This window comes from Prinia subflava, chromosome 17 (genome assembly GCF_021018805.1).
Source record: "Prinia subflava isolate CZ2003 ecotype Zambia chromosome 17, Cam_Psub_1.2, whole genome shotgun sequence".
NCBI lineage: Eukaryota > Metazoa > Chordata > Aves > Passeriformes > Cisticolidae > Prinia > Prinia subflava.
Genome location: NC_086263.1, coordinates 7,707,668 through 7,727,832, shown reverse-complemented (window position 1 = coordinate 7,727,832; position 20,165 = coordinate 7,707,668). Strand labels below are relative to the sequence as shown.

General features: G+C 44.1%; 2 protein-coding genes across 9 annotated transcripts in view; one reads left to right on the top strand and one right to left on the bottom strand.

The window, feature by feature from the left end:
• Positions 1-1,170: 1,170 nt before the first annotated feature.
• On the bottom strand, positions 1,171-15,414 carry NDE1 (nudE neurodevelopment protein 1). Of its 3 annotated transcripts, none has more exons than XM_063414176.1 (9): positions 15,337-15,414; positions 10,844-10,971; positions 10,152-10,305; positions 6,896-7,044; positions 6,416-6,552; positions 5,215-5,391; positions 4,713-4,804; positions 3,582-3,718; positions 1,171-2,478 (listed from the first exon to the last, which is right to left on the bottom strand). In XM_063414176.1, the coding sequence occupies exons 2-9, from the start codon at positions 10,927-10,929 to the stop codon at positions 2,385-2,387; spliced, it is 1,026 nt and encodes a 341-aa protein (XP_063270246.1). In that variant the 5' UTR covers positions 10,930-10,971; positions 15,337-15,414; the 3' UTR covers positions 1,171-2,384. The 3 variants fall into 3 exon arrangements, with proteins under 3 accessions (XP_063270246.1, XP_063270244.1, XP_063270243.1); XM_063414174.1 differs by having other exon boundaries at positions 15,204-15,347; XM_063414173.1 differs by lacking the exon at positions 15,337-15,414 and adding an exon at positions 15,061-15,330.
• A 3,971-nt stretch (positions 15,415-19,385) lies between these two features.
• Positions 19,386-20,165, top strand: part of MARF1 (meiosis regulator and mRNA stability factor 1) — a 50,988-nt gene continuing 50,208 nt past the window's right edge. For 2 of the 6 annotated variants that reach the window (XM_063414666.1, XM_063414665.1), the window contains exon 1: positions 19,386-19,628. The gene's annotated coding sequence lies outside the window, so the exon portion shown is untranslated. The other 4 variants (XM_063414667.1, XM_063414668.1, XM_063414664.1 and 1 more) reach the window with 2 other exon arrangements.

Genomic DNA, 20,165 nt, shown 5'->3' with positions numbered 1-20,165 from the left:
TGTACAGGTGTCACTTGAAGGGAACTGGGGATGCAGCAGAGCTTCTCTAAAACTGAAATACTTCTTACAAAAGTTCATCTATAATCATTACAACAAAACCTTGATTTTCTTCAAAGTAATGCTTTTGAAGAAATACAAAAAGTCTGTACACTGAGCTGGAAGTAAAACGGCATAACCACGTGGAACAGGTTTGATTCCCTCAGGACACAGTGCTGAGGTGCCCTGGGATGCATCCAAGGGCTGACAGACACAGCAGCTGCAGAGATTTGCAGCACTCTGGTGCAGGAAAGCAGTGGGGGCCCTACCTGTCTGTCTGTGGGCAATGAACTCACCCTGTGACATTTGTTACATGCAGAAATATTCCCAAACAAAGCCTCTAGAGCAGGCTGAAACCATTAGAAACAGCAGCCCACACTGAATGCAGGGATCCAAGCCAAGCTATTCTGCACTAAGGGATCAGCATACAGTTCCTTTTTATTTTTGGAGCACTCCAGCAAGACCACAACCTACTCTTGGGAGCTACCAGGACCTACCACAAACCCATGCAGCACAAGCACTTTCAGACAGCAGCAGCTCTGTGGTCACACCGGGGCAGTAGGGAGCCATGCACAGCAAAGCAGGATGTAAAATCACTCTAAATCCAGTGCAGAAAGCTTACTTGATGCCTTTGATTGAACAGCAAGTGAACCTTAAACAGTGTGACTGCAGGGAGAGCAAATCATGCACAAACATCCACCTTGACAGCTAAAGCAATCATCTTCTAAATCTAAGCATTGTTTCACAAGTGCAGAGATCATGAACTGAGGATTCAGACTAGGCACCATTCAGCCTGCAGAACCAGAGCCCAGAGAATTCTCTCTGCTCATGAAAGAGCAAAGGAAGAATCCATTTAGAGCAATTAAGATGACAAGCTGAGCAGAGAGGGGTTAGGAGTTACTGGGTAAGACTTGATCATTGCTTGATGGGGCACAGAGCCCAGCTCTGTAAAGATGCTCAGGAGCTGGTTGTTAACACAGTTGGTGAGCCTGCATGTGTGGGAGCAAGGAGACAAGTAAGGCAGAATTCATATTAAATGGTCTTAAGCACCAAATGCTTGGAGCAGAAACAGCAAACTGAACATGCATAAACCACAGTGACAACTTGCAAAAAAACTCAAAATGCATCAACAACTCGCATTCAAAATAAGCTTTATTCTGCTCCCCATTTAAACCAACTTCATAGGTGGACTGAGAAATGGAAATCATCTGTGGTTTACATATTCTAGAGAAACAGATGCCTCGGTACTGTTTTCACAGCGCTTCCTTAAAAAAAAAAAAAACCAACAAAACAAAACAAAAAAACCCACACCATTAAAATTGTTTAGTCATGATTAGTTTTGCAACTACAGTTTTCCATAAAATACATTAACACTGGAAATGAACCTACTCCATTTAAAAAACAAATGCAGGAATATTCTACAGGGGGAAATATTATTTAAAAATAATTCTCTACTCACATACATGTCTTTAGCATAAAGGGCTTTTCAGGTTAAAAAAAGCATTTCTACATTAGTAACAGCTGATACAGTCATATAGAAATATAAAGCAATAAAAAAATAACTAACACCCAAGGCACCTTAGTGAAGGGAGGTCTGTAAAGCAGTAAAACCCACCTATCAAGATGTTAGAACGAGAAACTTGACCAGGTTTGGCCTCCTACAACCATCAGGCTTTATAAGCCATAATAGGGTTTAAAAAAAAAAAAAAAAAAAAGTGTTCATGCTATTAGCTCTGGAATCTCCTGAGCACTCTCAGCACTAGACATGTCTCACCTTTAACCATGACCTGTTCTGAATGAGAAATCATTGCTTACAGAAACATCTTCCACTACAGAGGCAGGTTTTTGTGCAGCAACATTCTGGTCAGTAAACATCCCACAAGGAGATGAGCAGCTTCCCTGCAAAAATACACCTTTCTCCACATAAAAAGACTCCTTTAATTTGGGTGACTGCAGCACACAACACCCATGGCAGAAAAGAGAGCTCCAGCCAGAACTGGTGGTGTATTAACACTGAAAGCCAAAGCCTGAGGAGCTGCACAGTGAATATTGCTGTGTTGTAGGCAGAAGGACAATGGCTTTGGCAGTGTCAAAAGAAGCCACCTTCAAGGAGCTATTTACAGCAGCTGATGCAGGAAGCAATTCCCAGTCCTGCACTGCCACAGTCAGCATTGCTTTGTCACCCACAGCACTTGCCCAGAGGCCACACTGGAAGCCACTGCCAGTTGTGACTTCTTGCTCAGTTCTCACCTACCCTGACATTGCTGTCTGCTTGCTCACTGATATTCTCTTTAAAACTTAAGTTTGAAATACACATTTCTTCTTGTTCCCAAAGCCAGCCAGGCTTTTCAGAGCAGCATCTTGACAACACTTTGTGAGGGATGGCTCACGGGTCCCGGAATGTGTGAAGGCCGTGCTCCAAACTCCAGGCGTTTCACCAACCTGCAAATGCAAAACTGAAGTCAGGGCATTTCTCCCTCAGTGTATCCATGCTCACAGTAACTGCTCACTTCCAGAACAAGCCACTCAGCTGAGATGAGAAAACAGCACTCTGAGCACTGCATGAACCCATCCTTAGCTGGGCTGAGTTTCACTGTAACACAGGGCTGCATTTCCCTTTGAGTAATGAACACTATCTTCTACAGGTGTTGGAATTTCAGTTTAGCATTGCAGCAGCAGATAGATAAGCAGCTGCAGGAATATGTAAATGCATGGGCCCTGAGGCTTTCTTGCAGGAGCTTTCATGAGGTTTCTCCCCAGGCTAGGGGAACAAGTACAATGTGGCACATTTGTTCTAAACAACACCACTGGGGCACTGGGTACCAGGACAAACCAGCACAAGGGTATGGCTAAATAATTAAGTCTGAAACAAAGTGTACCATAGGCACTTAATTTACACAGAGCCTAAAAATTGCGCAGTACAGGATCGTCAGAGTTTAAGCAGACACTGAATGGCAATTTGTAATAACCTTGCTGATTTTTCTTCATTTCATTAAAAAAGAAAACCAGTTCAAACATTCAAAGAAATGTGTACTTTGAGTTGGATAAATTCCTGTCAACTGCTACTTTAAAACACATCTTAGCAACTGTAAAGCATTCTCAGTGGACCCACTATTCACCTTTTATTCCAGTTCTCCCATAAGTGAGAATCTTAACTATGGTAAGGGAAGTCTCCTACACACCATAACATTCCTGAGACATCACTTGTACAAGAACATAAAGCATAAAACAAATTGAACCAATAAGCAAGAACTATTGCACTTTGTCCCATTTAAGCACTGATTTATAACAAAACACATCTTGCACTTGCTTCAGATTTGAGGTATTCAAAACTTGATTACAGCTATTCTTCCAATTTCAGCAGCTAGTGACTCCAAATTTTAAACTGACCTGAAACATTCAAACCATAATCCTGAATAACTGAGTTTCACATACTTTGAGAACAAATCTGTCTCTACCAAAACAAAGACTTATATACTAAATCCCAGTCCCTAAGTTCCAACACCAACAGCTGTCACTGGACCCCAGCAGAGCCCAGCACTCACCCTGTATCACACAGAGGCTGATGAGGACTCAGGCGTGTTTCAAGGACATCTCTGTTCATGTACATGGACACTGAAGGTCTGTTTGGAGACTGGTCATACACAAAGTTTCGGCAGGATGCAAGCTTGGACTCCAAAGCCTGAAGTAAACAGACGAGGTGTCAGATTGACTGTTCTCTTTCAGAAGCTGGCATCATGGCACACCAAAATGGCACTGAGGTGTGTGGGTTTGGGGTATTTTTCTTTCTTTAGGGGTGAGTTGTCCAGTAGAGGAACCTGCTAGACCCCAGTGCCTCATGAGTTCTGAATTTGTGAAGAGATGAAGACAGTCATCTCTAAAGATGAACCTCTTTCTCTAGGGAGCTGATGCTCTTCACCAGCAGGAACACAAAATCTTCACTTTCCTCAGAGATTTTCACATCTTTCTTACAGGTATAAATTTTTCAATTACTAAACATTCATATGAGCTATCAGCTTCCCTAGACATGTATTTGGTGTACACCAGAGAGAATAAGCTACAGATATCTTACTCTCTATCACATGCTCCCATCTTAGATCACCTTTATTGAGTTGCTTTCTGGCTGTATCAGTTCTGCAGCTCAGCCCATCAAGGTCTCATACAAATGCTTGTAACAATACAGCACTGAGGCATAAGGAATGAAACACAAATAATGGGGTAACTTTCCCAGCATCAGCACTACCTTAAATACCAAACTACAGCTTAGCAGGACATCAGGTCTTACTCAAAAGACCACTGGACTCTTACGGCAAACTTCACCAGAAGCCTTTTGGACAGCAGGTACCAGCCTGCTAACTTCTCTGCCTTTCATGGGAACAGATCCCTTCTCAATTTACTCATGAAGACTTATTTCTTCTGCATATGCAGTTCCAGAAATTCATACAGGGAGATCTTATCCCCATCTGGAATAGAACTTAGAAAAACAAGCATGGTCCATTTTTATTTGGAGGTTGGTCAGAAACGTTTGAAGTCCAGACCAATCCCAAGGCCACACTTAGCTAACCTGTGGGCAAGAGACTCTCTGCAGTCTCCTGAACAGCAGCACAAGTGGTGCTGGCTGCAGTTTCCAAGAGCTCCAGCTTTCCAAAAGCATTGCCTGGCAGGTAATCACTCACCCCCACTTTTCGCAGCAAGTCTCCCACAATGTTAAGTGCAGATATTCTTGCAGCTGGTGTGAGAGGGGTTGCACCATAACTGTCCTCAAGACCTGCAGGGCAGGTTAAAGAAAGGTATGTTACTCACAGAGAGAAAAAAAAAAAATAAAATTGACCCTACTGTCTTAGAGAAGATGATTCAAGGAACACGATTACAGATTACACAGGTTTTTAAAACCTTTCCCCTAAATTCGACTAACATCTCTGGGACAGTTGTGAACTAACAGAAAGTCCCAAAAGCTCATTTTATCCCTCATTATTATCCAATAGTTTAAGTCAATTGGAAATGAACAGACTATGAATAATCAAAAAAATCCCAGCCTATGAATATGGAGATTTGATTTAGGTGACACTACACTACACACTCGATTCTGTGGCTAAAGGAGGAATGAAAAGAAGAGAGCAAACTGCAGCAAAAACAAGAGCATCAAGTGGTATTTGTGAGCTGGTTCCCTGCAGTCACCTCTCCTGAACGTCCCAGGGGTGGCTATGCTGATGGGTGTCCGGCGCACTGCGGGTGTCGAGGGCACTGATAAGGAGGCCTGAACTGCAGTGTCTGTTCTTTCTGCTTCCAGGGGAGCTCTCATTGGTGTTTTGGGCTTCTCCTGTTTCTGCTGCACTGCAAGCTCTTGTCGTAGATCTATGAAGGAAGCAACACAAAGCAAGTGCTGGAGTATGCAGCCACAAAGATAAAAACAGGAGGTCATCTTTGGCTCAAAAAGTTTTTCTCCTCATGGAACTGAAGTCACTCATCCATGTAAACGATTACTCCAGGCACATCTTCAAACTCCAGATAACTAAAGGTCTTTCTATGATTGTGGCTCAAGATGTTTTAGTAGTGTTAGTTCAGTTGCTATTACCTGGCTTTCATTTTCAAACCCTTTCAAGAAGCTCCCCTTCACAGAGGGAATTAACTCCTTTCCAAATGTTTCAGGCTGGTGAGCAAAGGCACATCAAGTGCAAGGCTTGGCAACTTAGCACACCTTGGCAAAATTCTGGCTCCCTGCCAGGTCGAGATCCTACCTGTTGTACCTTTTTCTATCCTGGTTTCCACATGAAGGAAACTTGAGCTGAGGCCAGATAGAAGCCACATCATTATCTAGCCAAGGGATAGAGCACTTCTGTCCCACAGCCTGGCTGGAGCTTATGGATACCACTCAGGGGCACAGAATCAAAGATCTGAAAACAGACATTTATCCAGCTCCAGAGTCTCTCTCTTCTCACCCAGCCTTGCTGACAGACAGCAAAAGGCCAGTGCATTCCAAGACAACCAGAACCCAGTCACAGCCCTCCTGTTTCACTGCCTCATTAGTGCTTCACTGACTCCACTTCCCACAGGCCAGGAAACAATGAGGTTAATGTGTATTAAAGCTGACCTTCATGGGAAGCCACACCAGCACATGCTGGACTGGCTCAACTCCCTGAAGCTCTGATTAGAAGGAGGCTGGAAAAGACTTTTGTTTCTGAGAGTGCTCTGGAACAATGTCAGGAGTTCAAGGAGTGGGGACAGAACATTCTTAAGTTTCCTTCCTTGTTTCTGCATTTCAGATAGCAGGTTTGAAAGAAGCCAAGTTAAAACCTCAGCTCTAAGGCATATGGAGAGGACTGAACAGCTACAAAGCAGCAGGAGAGAAAGGAAAAGCTACAAATAACTTCTGTCTAACCTCTAGCTTCATCTTTCAGGCGCTGCACAGACTCCAGAAGGTTTTCTTTCTCATCCAGCTCACTCTCCAGAAAAGCATTTCTTTCAATAGCCTGGTTTAAACGCTGTTCAAAATCCTCCAGGGACATTATAGTGGCTCTGAAAAAGAGTGCATTAGGTGTCACTACCAGATCCTTCAAGCACATGGAAGACCCCCTTTCTCACAATAAAATGGACACTGTTGCATTTTTGTTTGGTTTGCTTTGTTTTATTATTATTTTATTTTAACCTGTAAGATATGAAAGAGTGCAATCAGGGGAGTGGAAGAGGTAAAAAGAAAATGATCACATTGCCCATCTGCAACGAATCTCTTCAACAGAATCATCAGACAAGTGATAGTTCAGAATGGCAATGCTTACAAGTAGTGTCACAAACAGCTCAGAGCCACCATGCTTGCAGGACAGAATAGAGGTGGAAAAAAACCCCACAGAAAGCAGATCACCTTTTTGCTCTTTCCAAATCATCATTTTCTTGCTCAAGTTCTCGAATGTATTTCTGAAGCTGCTCTTTAATAGCTCTTGTCTGTGTCAAGTCATCTTCCAGCGCAGAGATTTGCCTGTATCCTTCCGAATGCTGCATTTCAATCTTTTCCTGCTCAAAGGCAAATCAAACAGCACATCAGGTACTTAGCAACACATGTTCTCTTTTTGCAACATTGCCTGAGCCCCTTGAAAGGCAGAGACAGATGCTCTCAAGTTTTATGAGAAACATCACTTTACCACATGGTAAAACGCCAACAAATTCAATTGCTCACATACTTCTGGGCTGCCAGCAGACAAGAGCTCTTTCTGTCACTCCTTATCAAACAAAAGTGCTGGGGAACAGTTCCCAACACTCACAGCACAGGGCCATTCCTTGCCTCTCCCAGACAGCCTGACTCAGCAGTTTCTTAGCAATACACAAAGCAGAACACAGGAGAAGCCACTTACTTTGAACCCTAATATGAAGTCAGGCAGTATTTAGGAGCCAAAGTAACAAGAATATAAAAAAATTCCAAGTGTAACCCTGTTACATTCTGCTGTGGAATCAGCAAGATTCTGCAGTGCCCATGTGGTTCAATTAGCCCAAGGCAGGTCCAGAATTCAAGATGACAGAGCATTTCAGGTGCAGTTAAACTTTGGATGGGAACCTAAACCAAACTCTGTCTCCCTCTACATCACATATACAAGGGAACATTTAGGTATAGGCAAGGAGGAAGACTCAGCTTCCACATTATTTCTCTCTCTCCTGCACAGGCACTAAATGTGGAGTTAGCTCCACAGTATATGACAGGGAAAGTTTTCTCACGTGACAGGAAAGCTCCACAGCACACTGTTACAATTCTTTATACTCAACCACCTTGCTACCACACCACTTCAACATGCCGGAGGGTTCTTGGAAACTCCAAGATTGCCGTGTAAGCAACATTCCTGAACTGCTCTCCGGACAGAATTCAACTACAAAACACTGAAGTCACTGGAAACAAATCCATGCACTGGAATTTGAAAACCATGGCAAGTAGCCTAGTGTGAATGATTATGTGAACACAGCTGTTTTAGCTAATAAAATGCATAGACAAGGAGGAGGGAAAGAGATATCCATCCTGAACTAAGAAATCCTCATTTGACTGCAGTATGGTGACACTGCTGTAATTTCAAACCTCTGAAACACAGTTAAGAGCCTCTGAGCTGCAAGAGGCAGATTACTTTCAATTAGTTTCTCAGGACTCTCTAAACTAACCCTCCAAAGCAGTATTCCCATCAGTTTATAGGTAGTGTGAGCTCTGATTTTCGAGGGGGAGCAGGCACACACCCTGGGCTGGTCAGCTCTTGCCACAAGCTGTGTGGGCCTGGCAAAGTTCACTGGCATTGACCTAGATGCAGATCCCAATCCCTGATGGGCTCAGTTAACACTGCTGCTCAATAGCTTCATGAGATAAATGCTTTGCTCTTGAATTGATTCAGATAAAAGACCAGAACTGCAAGGTCTGAGTCTTTGTTTTTAGCCAATTGTAATAAACTATCAGCTGATCTGGCCCTCAATGGTGGCTCTGTTCCTTCACTGCAGGCTGTTACTGCAGTTTTCAGGCTGCATGAATAGCCAATTGTTGAATGGTTTATTTCAGGCAGAATATATTTTAAGAAAGTTATCTACTGTGAAGATTAATTTCAGATTTTCTAAAATATGGCTACCCTTCATTTTGGAGGCTCTGTATTGCTTCCTACTATTATCATTCTTCACTGTTTAGCCTGGTTCACTGGCTCTTCCTCTCATCCCAGCTATTCTAGAGAAATAAAGTAGTCTATACACTCCTCAATTAAATGAGCTATGGGTTTTATTTTTAAAACTTTGGCCTTCTCCCCAAACCCATCAGCTTCATGGGTTTATGTGGCTATCTGGAACAGCAGACCAAGACTCCATACAACATGCACAACGTCTAATATTTTATACACAATATCTAAGGTGCTACAACAAGAACAACAAGGATTAAAGCAACATAAATACAATGAAACAAGACTTGAAGGTCTTGCTATCAGAAAGCAGGGAGTGGAGGAAATGCCTAAGATGGTGCTAGAGGGACAGAACATCTGCCTGGAACAGGAGAGTTTTCCTTAAGAGAGTACTTTAGACAACAGTTTAAACAAAAGACATTGCTTATCTGGATTCATCCAGTGATTAATCACTTACACAAATACCTTCACTCCTGTTAGCTCATTATTGCATCCAATTGAACAGAGGAAGTGTAATTACATTAATCCCTGCTTCCACAGAGATTGAGCTAGCCCTACAAAACACAGTGCAGGATTTATCGGGTGACTGTAACTCATCTGTAAACAAAAGGCCTAAATCAAAACTTCAAAAAGTCATACAAATTTCAGTGACAATTTTTTTCTAAACTTAAAGAGAACTTACCAGTATTTCCTGAACCTGTCAATCAGCACAGCACCATCTCTGAGAGGCTGAAATTAGGCACTCATCATTCTTCATACTCTAGATACCTTCACTGTTTCTTAAGCCACTGTTAAGAAGCCCCATCTCAATAACATATCCTTTATGTTTTATAGTTCTGGAAGTTAATGCCTTTCTGCTGGTTCTTAGTTTCACAAAATGCTAACCAAGAGCAAAGAGAATAACTCATTTTTCCCTAAGGACAGACAGATTCAATAACAAAGCCATGACTGAAACTGTTTCATGACTCTCAATTCTGTGTTACCCACCAGCTGCTCCTTCCCAGCTTATCTGAAATGTCAGATAATAAATACACAACTATGTAAAAAGGGTTTAAAACTGAGTTTCCTTACATAATTTGAAAACACAGCTGCAGTGTTTGTACTTTGTTCTGCAATATTATCTGTGACTGCATGATGCAGACAGCAAGAAAGCTATGAACAAAAGCACTAAATAGATGGAAGAAGGAATAGAACAGCAGCTCTCTTGTCTTCGCACTTAGTCTCCACTCCACTGTGGACAAATTTCTCCCATCTGAAATCTATCCTGACACACAGCCACAACCTGTGAACGGGGCTCCAGGAACACTACCAAGGAACACTGAGCACACAACAGGCTGGCATTTCTTTACTTTTCAAGACTTTTCCTTCTGTAGTCTTCTGGTCATTTTTTCTGTAGTGCTGAGGTGACACCCAGGGCAGAGTCTGCAAACACTGCCCCATTCACCCCTGCCCTGAGGATGGGCACACAAGGTGCACCACAGCTCTCACCTTCACGGACTCCAGCTCCATCCGCAGGCGGTTGTTTTCCGACAGGAGGTCTCTGTTCCTGGACTCTGTTTGCTGCAGCTGAGTCTCCAGCTCAGCCTCATACTCTCGGCTTCCCTCCTGGAATTCACGCAATTCCTCCTGTGTACTCTCAGCACTAGAGAGAAATCCCAGCAACAGAACTCATCATAATGAGCAACAAAAAAACCCCATCTATTGTACGCTCAAGGTAAAAACAACACTGCTCTTGAACATAAAAAGCTATATGTCCTTCTCCAATACATGTATTCAATAGGAAGAGAGAAACATATGCAAATATTTCCCTGCCATGCATGGGAAGTTACCCCATAGCAAACTGGTAAACAAGTAAAACAAAGTCCAAATAAACAGAAAAACCCCAGAGTCTGTCTTCACTCTGTAGGTGTTGAGGATAGGTGGCATCTCTTTAGTTTGTCAATTGTCCACTGCCATTGCACATTTATACCACTATTCAATTCTTTTACAAACAAAGCCATTATCGATTAGCAACAGAAAGTGAGGAACAGAGAGAAAGATGAAATATTTTATATTCTTGAACAATTCTATTTAAACAGTCCTCCAGCAAGCTAAACATGCAGCAATGAAAGATCTGTGTCTTTGCATGAAGTGTTATGCACCTCATCCAACCACCTGGACGCATGAAGCCACTGCCTTACCACTGCTTGTATTTCATAGCCAACTCCTTCCAATATCTGGTTTCCTCTTCCACTGAGCTGAAGTGATGTCCTTCTGAGTCTTCCATAATGAGTCCTCAAAGTCTAAAACTACTGTTTCATTTTCCCCCCTGAAAAATAAAAGGGTCAAGCATAAGAATGAAGGCAGTGAGCAGCCTCATCCTCCCTGCTGCAGAACAGAACACCCCTCCTCCCACAGTCACTGCTCACCTGGAGACCAAACTAAAGGACAGCCTTGATAGGACTCTGTCAGACAGAAATGTGAAAGAATCCCTGCTAAATCACTTTCCCCAGTTCTCCCAAAGCTGCTGCAGGCTTACACCACATTCCCGGCAGCAAGAACCTTCAGCACCTCTGACTACACAAAAGCCCAAACCTGAGCTGCAGCTGTGCCAGTGCACAGAGAACACAAGGGAAAGAAGACATCCCACGCACAACTTCAGCTCCAAACACACTGCAATTCAACAACCCTAAAGACACCTATCATGAAATTAAAGAGAAACTTCAAAGAGACAGAGATTAGGTACTCAAGATACTGATTTCCTGAGTTAACATTTAAAGGAACACGTAAGCTTTTTATGGATGTAACTGCTGGACACGTGAAAAATTTCTTCCTATGTCAACACAGACAAAGCTACCCAACCTTAAACCTGAAATATCAAAATCCACTTATGGCTACAATATATCTAGATACCTCAGATATGGGAGAAAGGAGGGTAAAAGCTCCTCAGAGGTTTTAGCAGGATACCAGTGGGTGGGTTAGGTATGCAGTTAGGATTGCAGCAATCCAGATAATCCAGCTGTCCCTGTGCCAGCACAAACCCGGTCACAGGACACAGTCCCAAATGGGAATGACACATGAAAGAGCCACAGGGGAATCAAGAACATCAAGCTGGTCACTCCCACTTGAGGACTCAAGTATCTAAACACCATAATTAAATAAAATAAATGCCCTGTGATGTGCATGACACACTCTGTTGAACGGGTCAGCAGCAAGTATCATTTCATACGAGTTAGTCTTGACAATGGAGAAACATCAAACCTAGTGTTCTGCATAATCTGCCCATGTCCAGCCCTGGGTGACGCAAAGATTCCACTCAGACATGATCAATTTAACCTAATTGATACCAAATAAGAAAACAAATAACATCAAGAATACCAAATAGAGGTGGAAATGAACAATTCATGCCAGTGGCAATTGTCAGAAAACTGCATCACCGAAATCTAATGACTGAAGAAACACAGTTCTATCAAGTTTCAACTCCAGTTCTGCTGAGCAAAACGTTTCCTAGAGGTAATTCTGATGGAACAAAAGAAGGGATGGCTGATTCAAAGATCACTTAGATGTCAGCCCTGTCTTCTACTCTTATTTATGACACTCATAAAATACCAGAGTAGACCCTCTGAGCAGCATGTCTTAGCTAAAGAAAATGCACATACACTGCACATCTATTGAACTCTACGGAAGAAAATATCTTTAACCTGTGCCAAAACTTTCCTCTCCAAAAAATCACCTGGTATAAATAAGAGTGAGTAACAGCCACCTATTTAGTAACTCTACTGAGACAAACCCAAGTAGTCCTTACCTCTGCTACAGACAAAGTACTCGAAGTAGTCTGGCAATCTAAAGCTCAATTCTTACGTACCCAAGCAATGCCACAAAGCCCAATTCCTCTTCACAGCCCAAGTAATTATCAGATTACTGAGCAAGGAGTAAGCAGCATCACAGCTGAGTGGGGCTGGGCCTGCATACCTCATGCACAGTACCAGCTACACACACAAATTACATTGTTATTTAAAAGAGAAGTTGGAAGGTGAGAAGAAAAGTTACTAAGTCTTAGTTTTTATAATTGAAATTGACACAAAATGTTGATTAGACAAAGCTCCATGTGTTCCTTCAAACAAATAAAAGCACTGTATAATGCACTGACACATTTCCAGCATAAAGACTAAAGGCTGAAGAACACATTGGGCAAAAAAGAAGAAAAGGAGTGTGAGTACACAGTGATTTTCCAGATAGTACCCTTGCCCATTAAAAAGAAAATCATGACCAAGCATAATTAACATTCTTGACCTAGGATAGTTTATGTCACATCTACTCTGTTATTTTTAAGTGAACTGAAAGTGCTTTAATGTTAATAAGCATGTCCTTCTGCTCAAGGCACTGAGTACACACACACCGATCCTTGCGGCACACTTGAGAAGAAAAAAAGAAAAAAAGAAGAAAGGATTTTTTTCTCACACAAGCATTATAATAAATCCTGTATCTGTGCCTGGACAGTCAACAAAAATAATTCAGGAAAGATAAAGATGAACTGCAAGACATCTTGCGCTGAAAAGCTTTCAAACAACACTTTGGAACCAAAGACAGCTTCCATCAGCTTCAAAATCTTGAATATGCTCAGATCTGGCTCCTGTGTTTTCATATTGAACTTTGGAAGAACTAAAAGACTGTAGAGTAATTGGCATTTTTTGAGATTGTAGGGCCACACAGAGAAGAACTTTAACTGATCTATACAATCCATAAGGTTTTCAGGGAACCCTGTGGACCCTGTGCACCTTTGTGCTGCACCTTTCAGTGCCAGCTGTGTCTTTGTGAACATGAGATTATGGGCCCACTGAGGACATCATCCATTAGGAGGATCTCACTCTGCTTCATGGTTACCATTACTAAATAGTAATTATAATTTTAAATTATAATTTAAATATATTTAAAATATATTTAAAATTTATAATTTAAATTGTAATTTAAAATTAATTGTTCAGCTGCAAATACGTGAAAGGACAGTGGACCTGTACTTATTCCACAGACGTGGCTACTCTCCAGTGCCACAGGCACATGTTTTTTGCTGCAACATTCAAAGAAAACCAATTAGTTCCCTTCTCTGCAATACGTCTTAGCTCAAACTGTGATTTTCAAACTAACTAAAGATGAAAAATACAAACTTAAACTGAAAAATTCCAAGTTTGAGACAAAGTATTAAAGCTTTTTAAAACGTTTTTCTGAAATTTGTCTAAGAAGAGTGCAAATAAAAACCACATAAGTCTTGTTAAACTGCCTATAGAAAGGCTAGGGCTATGACTGGTTCTCTCCCCTTGATTTTTAACAACTTGGAGAAAACATGCAAAATGCCTGAAGAGAAATTAATCAGTAACTCCTCATTGTCTGGCTCACTACAAAAGCACGGAGAGCAAAAGGGGGGTGAAGGAGGTTTTAGCAATGCTTTTTTAAAACACTGGGAAAAGTGTAAAAAACGAGGAGAGAAAGGCAGAGTCTGTAGCAGGCACACACGGGCTGCACCTTGCTTGTTTTCACAGACAGGACGCCAGAAGAGACATCTGGATCTGGCCAGGCTTCCTGCGTGCTGGTCAGGGCACTGCAAACCCCCACAGCATGCAGGAAGAGGAAGCGATCATGGGTGGGGACTGCGATTTTGCAATGAGAAAAACACGCCAGCAGAAATGCTGCGGAAAACAATTTCATACCAGTGAGAGCGGACTTGCAGAATTCCTAAGGAAAAAGCAAGTGTCAAAAAAATCAACGCACAAAATTATTGAAGGAACTTCAAACTCGGAATCAAACTCATGAGGGCCCCAGCTTAGATTGTTTCAGTCCTAGAACAAAGGACTCAAAAGAACCCTGCTACGAAACTTTTTTCTTCGCAAAAGAACATTTAGCTCGTCGAACAATGTTGGCCTACCTTTGTAGCAATGCCTAATGGTCCAAGTCAAAGAAATTCACATTGCAACAAAAAAGTAAAACAGAACCACAAATACGACTGAATTATCTATGACAGAGATATGAAACTCCTATTAGACTTTTTTCCTAAACGTAAACAAACCACCTCTTTGCTCCCGAAAAGGAGTTTTCCCATCCTATGAAAAACAGATTTGCTTAAAATATTCCCCTTGAAAGGGTCTTCCTGAAACACAAGGGCCTGTTTTCTTTTGTTTAAGCCATACAAAAGAAAATCACCACAAAAGAGAAAGAAAAGGGAGAGGTCACGGGAGCACCAGGATTACTACAGAATCCCACAGCCAGCACTGAAAAGAGTTAGCAGCTTCTCCGGGGCTTCTCTAGCAAAAGGCTGAATTCAGCAAAACCCTCCTCTTCTCAGAAACCAGTCCAGCTCCGATACTTCCAACTTTCCAGTGAATCCTAAGGAAACTCCACACTTTTCTCTGCTGAAACGCCTGACCTTGATGGTTCCAGCTGCAAGCCAAAAGGTCAGCGAGGCAGCGCTCCCGGATCCCATTCCCATGCGGAGCACGAAGCCGGGCGGGGGCTAAATCAGCGGGCACGGCTCCCACGCTCCGCTCCCCGCCCCACCAGCGCCCGCACCAGCAACTCCAGAAGCAGGGGGAGGTTCAGGCCCGCGCGGGGCCGCAGGCGGGCAAGGTCCCTTGTGCCGTGTCCCGTGTCCCGTGTCCCCCGGTCCCGGTCCCGCCGTGCCGGGCTCTCCCCGGGCTCTCACCGCACTCCCGCCGCTCCCGCACCGCCGCTCCCGGCCCGGCCGGCGCCGCCTCCCCATTGGCTGGCGGTCACGTGCCGCGGGGCGCTCCGCCAATCAGCGCCGCCGGAACGCGCTTCGGAAACTTTGGTGACTTTCAAAAGGCGCCGGGGGGCGGCGGCCGTGGCCGGCCCCGGTCTCCATCCCCATCCCTATTCCCATTCCCGTTCCTATTCCAGTTCCCGTTCGAATTCTTGTTCCCGGCCCTCGTCAGCCTCGCTAACCCCCCGACCCCGTCCATGTTCAATGACCTACAGTCACCCGCACGAGGTTCCGCATGTTCTGAGGTGTTAAGCGTGTAAACCAGCACATGCCATAATTTTAAAGGCGTGATTGACCTTAAGATTATCTAAAAGAGGAAACTCTTTCCATTAATTCCTTTTTTCCTCAATTCAAAAGCCCCCTGCTGCAAAAGCAAGCAGCGAGACAGCGCCCGTATCTATTTTTAACACCAGCCCCGCATCTTCAGACCGAAGTGCCCTGTTCCCAGCCAAGGACAGGTTTCACTGTCGCATCTATGAAATATTAGACGCTTCCACTCATCTCCATCTCCGTGATGTCATCCTGCCAGAAAACCAGCGGCTGGCATCCGCAGGGGCCTTGAGCTCCCGCAGACGATGGGGCAGAGCTCGCTGCAGCCCAGGGAGCCGTGGGCTGGCCGTGCCCGGACAGGCAGGATCCGCAGGAAGGGACCCGAGCCGTGCCGAGGCTTTCTCAAGCGCCCCGGGTGTGTTCCTGCCAACCGCGCACACAAACAGTGGGTTTTGTTTGGCATTTGTTTCCGGAGCCAAAACAAAAACACAGATTATCACACGTGTATCGGCGCAGCCCGCACAGGCAGGGCCATGTGTCACCCAGTGTCACCCAGTGTCACCGAGTGTCACCTCACACCCCGAACTGCTGCTGGTGGCACCCACGTGCAGCAGCCCAGTGCCAGTTTCGTTCACCTCTGATGTAACACCAGGCCTGGAGCACAGTGTGGTTCTGAAAGGATTTGTCTAAACTGGAAACACTCCTCTCCCAAAGGCTTTGGAAGGCTCGGACTGTAACTAGGAGCATGGATGCTTTTCTATAAATATTGCCCTAGAAGCAGTCTGTCCATAACTCAGATAACTTTAACTAAAAAGGGTGAGCAGAACTATTCTACTTTCTTGTCAGGCATTCAGCAAAATAACTATATTTTCAGGTCGATGTTCAGCAGAAGTAAATAGAGACAAACTATCACACAACTATGAAGAGAAAACTAAATAAGGTATTTTAAAAACTGGGTTAATAGCGTTTGCAGTTCTGTCATTACTCAAGAATGTTTTTATTATCAGATCAGTTGCAGAAAATAAACCACACACTATTGTAGTATGTTCCCAGTAATTAAAACAAATTATACATCATTCACAAGTTTGGGATAAAGGACATTTTACTTCAACACCTCAAGCAAATTTTTGAGGTTAGTATGACTACACAGATTATGTCAAAGGTACACTGAGTATTTTTAATATTTCTCCTCTTGAAATACTTGTAAAACACAGCAGAATTTATGAGATTTCAGAGGAAGCTGAGAGCCTCTCATCCAACTCTGAAACAAAGAAACAGCACCCTAAAAAATGCCAGGGGCTGAGAGGCACTACCAGAGGCACTAATGTACACAAGTAATAAATATTCTTTAAAAAAGGTTACTGTAATCACTGTGACTGCCTTCTTTGCAGGAAAAACGAGAACACTTGTCTATTTCAAAATTAGCAGAGGAGGAGAAATTATTTTATGGATTTATTTTTAGTTTGCTGGTTAATAATTAATAACTGGCAGATCTTTATGGTGCTAGGATTCATATGCTGGTTATTTTAATGAGAAGACCACACTGATTCTTCCATGAAAATTAAGTGGACAAAAATTATCCACTGTAAGTTCTGGTAAGGTTGTAACACCTTATCTTTTGGCAATAAGCTTCTGCTGGGAAAAAACAAAGCTTTTCCTTGCTTAGAGAATTAAATAACTCATCACACCACCCCCTCTGTGGATGGAACAGGAACTGCTCACCAATTGTCATTACAAACTACTGAACTGCTTTTTTCATTTTTTTCAAATGGATTACTGACACCCATAAAATGTGACAAACGTGTTAGAATATCATATGGAAATATTGCTATTACTGAAGAGCAAGTATTTAACATCAATAAAACCTTTTTCTGTCTCTTTAAAAATGTTATATAATTCCCTGCAGTCTGTATATGCAGAATCAGATTTGTACATGCTTAAGCAAGAAACAGATTCTCACTGTTTTAAAAACCTTCTGAGATCTTGAACTGACACAATTTTGATGAAACTGTCAAATGCTCATTAACAGCACTGGTTTATTAAGCAGAGCAGAACACAGCAGCTCTCAGCCTTGGCACACAGCAGTGACACCCCCAGTGACCCTGGCAAGCCTGGCTGTGGCTCTGAGCTTTGTCACCAGCGCTTCTTGCTGCTGGCTGCAGTCACTTAGGCAAAGGTGCAAGCGAATTCCAGCTTAGCCTAATACTACAGTTATAATCAAGATACAGAGGCACCAAAAAGCAGATCCCCACCCCTGCTGTCACTAACCTCCGTCGTTGAGGGGCTCAGCCCTCAGCCGAGGAGCACGCCCAGCCCGGGTGACACGGATTGGCTGCATGACTCTGGCCCAGCCTTCCAAGGGAGCTGCTGAACTGCGAGACAGAGCCGTGTCTGTAGAGAGACAAGAACAGGGAAATTAGAAATACACATAGGGCTGTTGAGACAAGGACTATTAGCAGCACAAGGATCCAAGAGAAAAAATAGCAATGTGCAAAGTTATACAATCCTAAAGTGAGCAAAGCTCAGTTACCTCTACTGAGCTGCCAGTGTCACCACATCAACAGACCAGTGACCCATGAGGGATGCCCACAGCTTTCTGGATGCTTCTTTGGCCAGCAGACTTTGTCAAGGGGTGGGGACACACTAATGCCTAATCGTGGGTTCTTAGAAGGTTTGTGGTTTTTTTGTTATCCAGTTATTGCTTTCTATTTTCAAACTATGTATATCTGACTTGGGGAATAGCTAATGATTCCCAAGGCACCCAGAGAAAGTACAGAGAGGTCAAATATGTCTGTTAAAATAAGCAAACAGCAGATTTCTGAACTGTATTGACATTTAACTGCTGTCCTTGGGTTTGGGACTATAAACCACCTTCAAGGGAACAGACTTCTAAAAATACTTAAAAGTGCATGTCTCTGACAACCTGCACAGATTTTTTTTATGTGTGTGAATTAAGGTCTAAGTGAAACCTTAAACTCCCTGCAAGGTGTTCAGGATTGTTACTTACAAGAGCCCAATTCAGCACCCTGGTAATTTCCCTATTTCATGTCTGAGCCATGGGAACACCTGCTCAAGTAGCTGCTGGGTGGCCAGGCCACTGCACAGGATTTCCTGGAGACCCCTTTTGGTATCCCATTGTTCTTCCATCCAGTGTGCAAGAGCCAAGCAACACTGAGGCAAGATCCTTGGGTTTGTTACCATTCTGCAGAACAGGGTGTCAGGCATCTAACACTGGTGCTGCACCTTTGAGGAAACCAGCAGAGTGTTTTAAAGAAAATGTCAACCACAACAGAATGATACAGAATCAGGGGATTGGTCACTGTCCGGTTTCAGCTGGGATGGGGTTAATTTCTTCTCAGTGGTTGGTAAATGCTGTGTTTTGGATTAGGAATGTGAACGGTGCCGATAACACACTGATGTTTGGGGTTTTGCTAAATCGTTTTTGTGTTAAGTCAAGGACCTTTTTTTTTTAGCACTAGAATAACTTGAGGTTATATATCATCCTATCAGCTGCCGCCAAGGTGTTATTTAGTCTCATGCTGTATTTGTTTCTGCTTGAATGTATTTGAACAATCAGTTGCCAAGCAAATAAGGATTTGTAGTGTTCTGTTTCTGGGGACTCTGCACTCCTCCACACCCCGCTGTCACCGAGCCACGGGAACGGGTCAGCGTGGGGGGACCGCAGGAGGTCACTGCTCCCACCTCCCCGCCTCTGGAATATCTCCAGCGAGGGAGACTGCCCAGCCTCTCTGCACAGTCTGTCCCAGTGCTCACAGGGAAGAAGTTCTCCTCGTGTTCAGGTGGAACTTGCTGGGCACCAGCTCCTGCCCGTTCCTGCTGTGCCATTGCTGGGCCGCAGGGAGCAGGGCCCGTCCCTGCCCTGAGCCCTCCCTGCAGACACAGTTACACATCCACGCCATGGCTTCAGCACTTGTTACCGTGAGGTCTGTGTATTTCACCGCGGGCTCTGTGTCTGTTTTACCGTGAGGTCCGTGTGTGTTTTACTGTGTTGTCTGCCCGTGTTTCACCGCGGGCTCTGTGTGTGTTTTACCGTGAGGTCTGTGTATTTTACGCGGGCTCTGTGTCTCTTTTACCGTGAGGTCTGTGTATTTTACGCGGGCTCTGTGCCTGTTTTACTGTGAGGTCTGTGTATTTTACGCGGGCTCTGTGTGTGTTTTACCGTGAGGTCTGTGTGTGTTTTACTGTGTTGTCTGCCCGTGTTTCGCCGCCCTCGCCCCGCTCCGGGCCCGCCTCACGGCCGCCGCTTTAAAGGAGGCGGGCGAGGAGCGTTACGACAGCCGGCTTTGCGGCAGCGCGGTGCTTTGCGGCGCGCGGCGGCGCCTGACGGCAGAAGGAGCGGAGCGGGAGGAGGGAGGACAACAAAGGCCGGAGGGGCCGCGGCGGCGGCGGGCGCGGGGCGGCGGGGCCGGCGCAGGTGAGGCGGGCGGGGGGCACGGCCGGGCCCCCGGCACCGCGGGGCT

Excerpts from the sequence above, each read along its gene's own strand:
- NDE1 (XM_063414176.1), bottom strand. The coding sequence starts at position 10,929 with ATGGAAGACTCAGAAGGACATCACTTCAGCTCAGTGGAAGAGGAAACC. Across the intron at positions 10,306-10,843 it reads GCTATGAAATACAAGCAGTG|TGCTGAGAGTACACAGGAGG; the intron begins GTAAGGCAGTGG and ends ATTTCTCTCTAG. Across the intron at positions 7,045-10,151 it reads TGGAGCTGGAGTCCGTGAAG|GAAAAGATTGAAATGCAGCA; the intron begins GTGAGAGCTGTG and ends GCCTTTGAGCAG.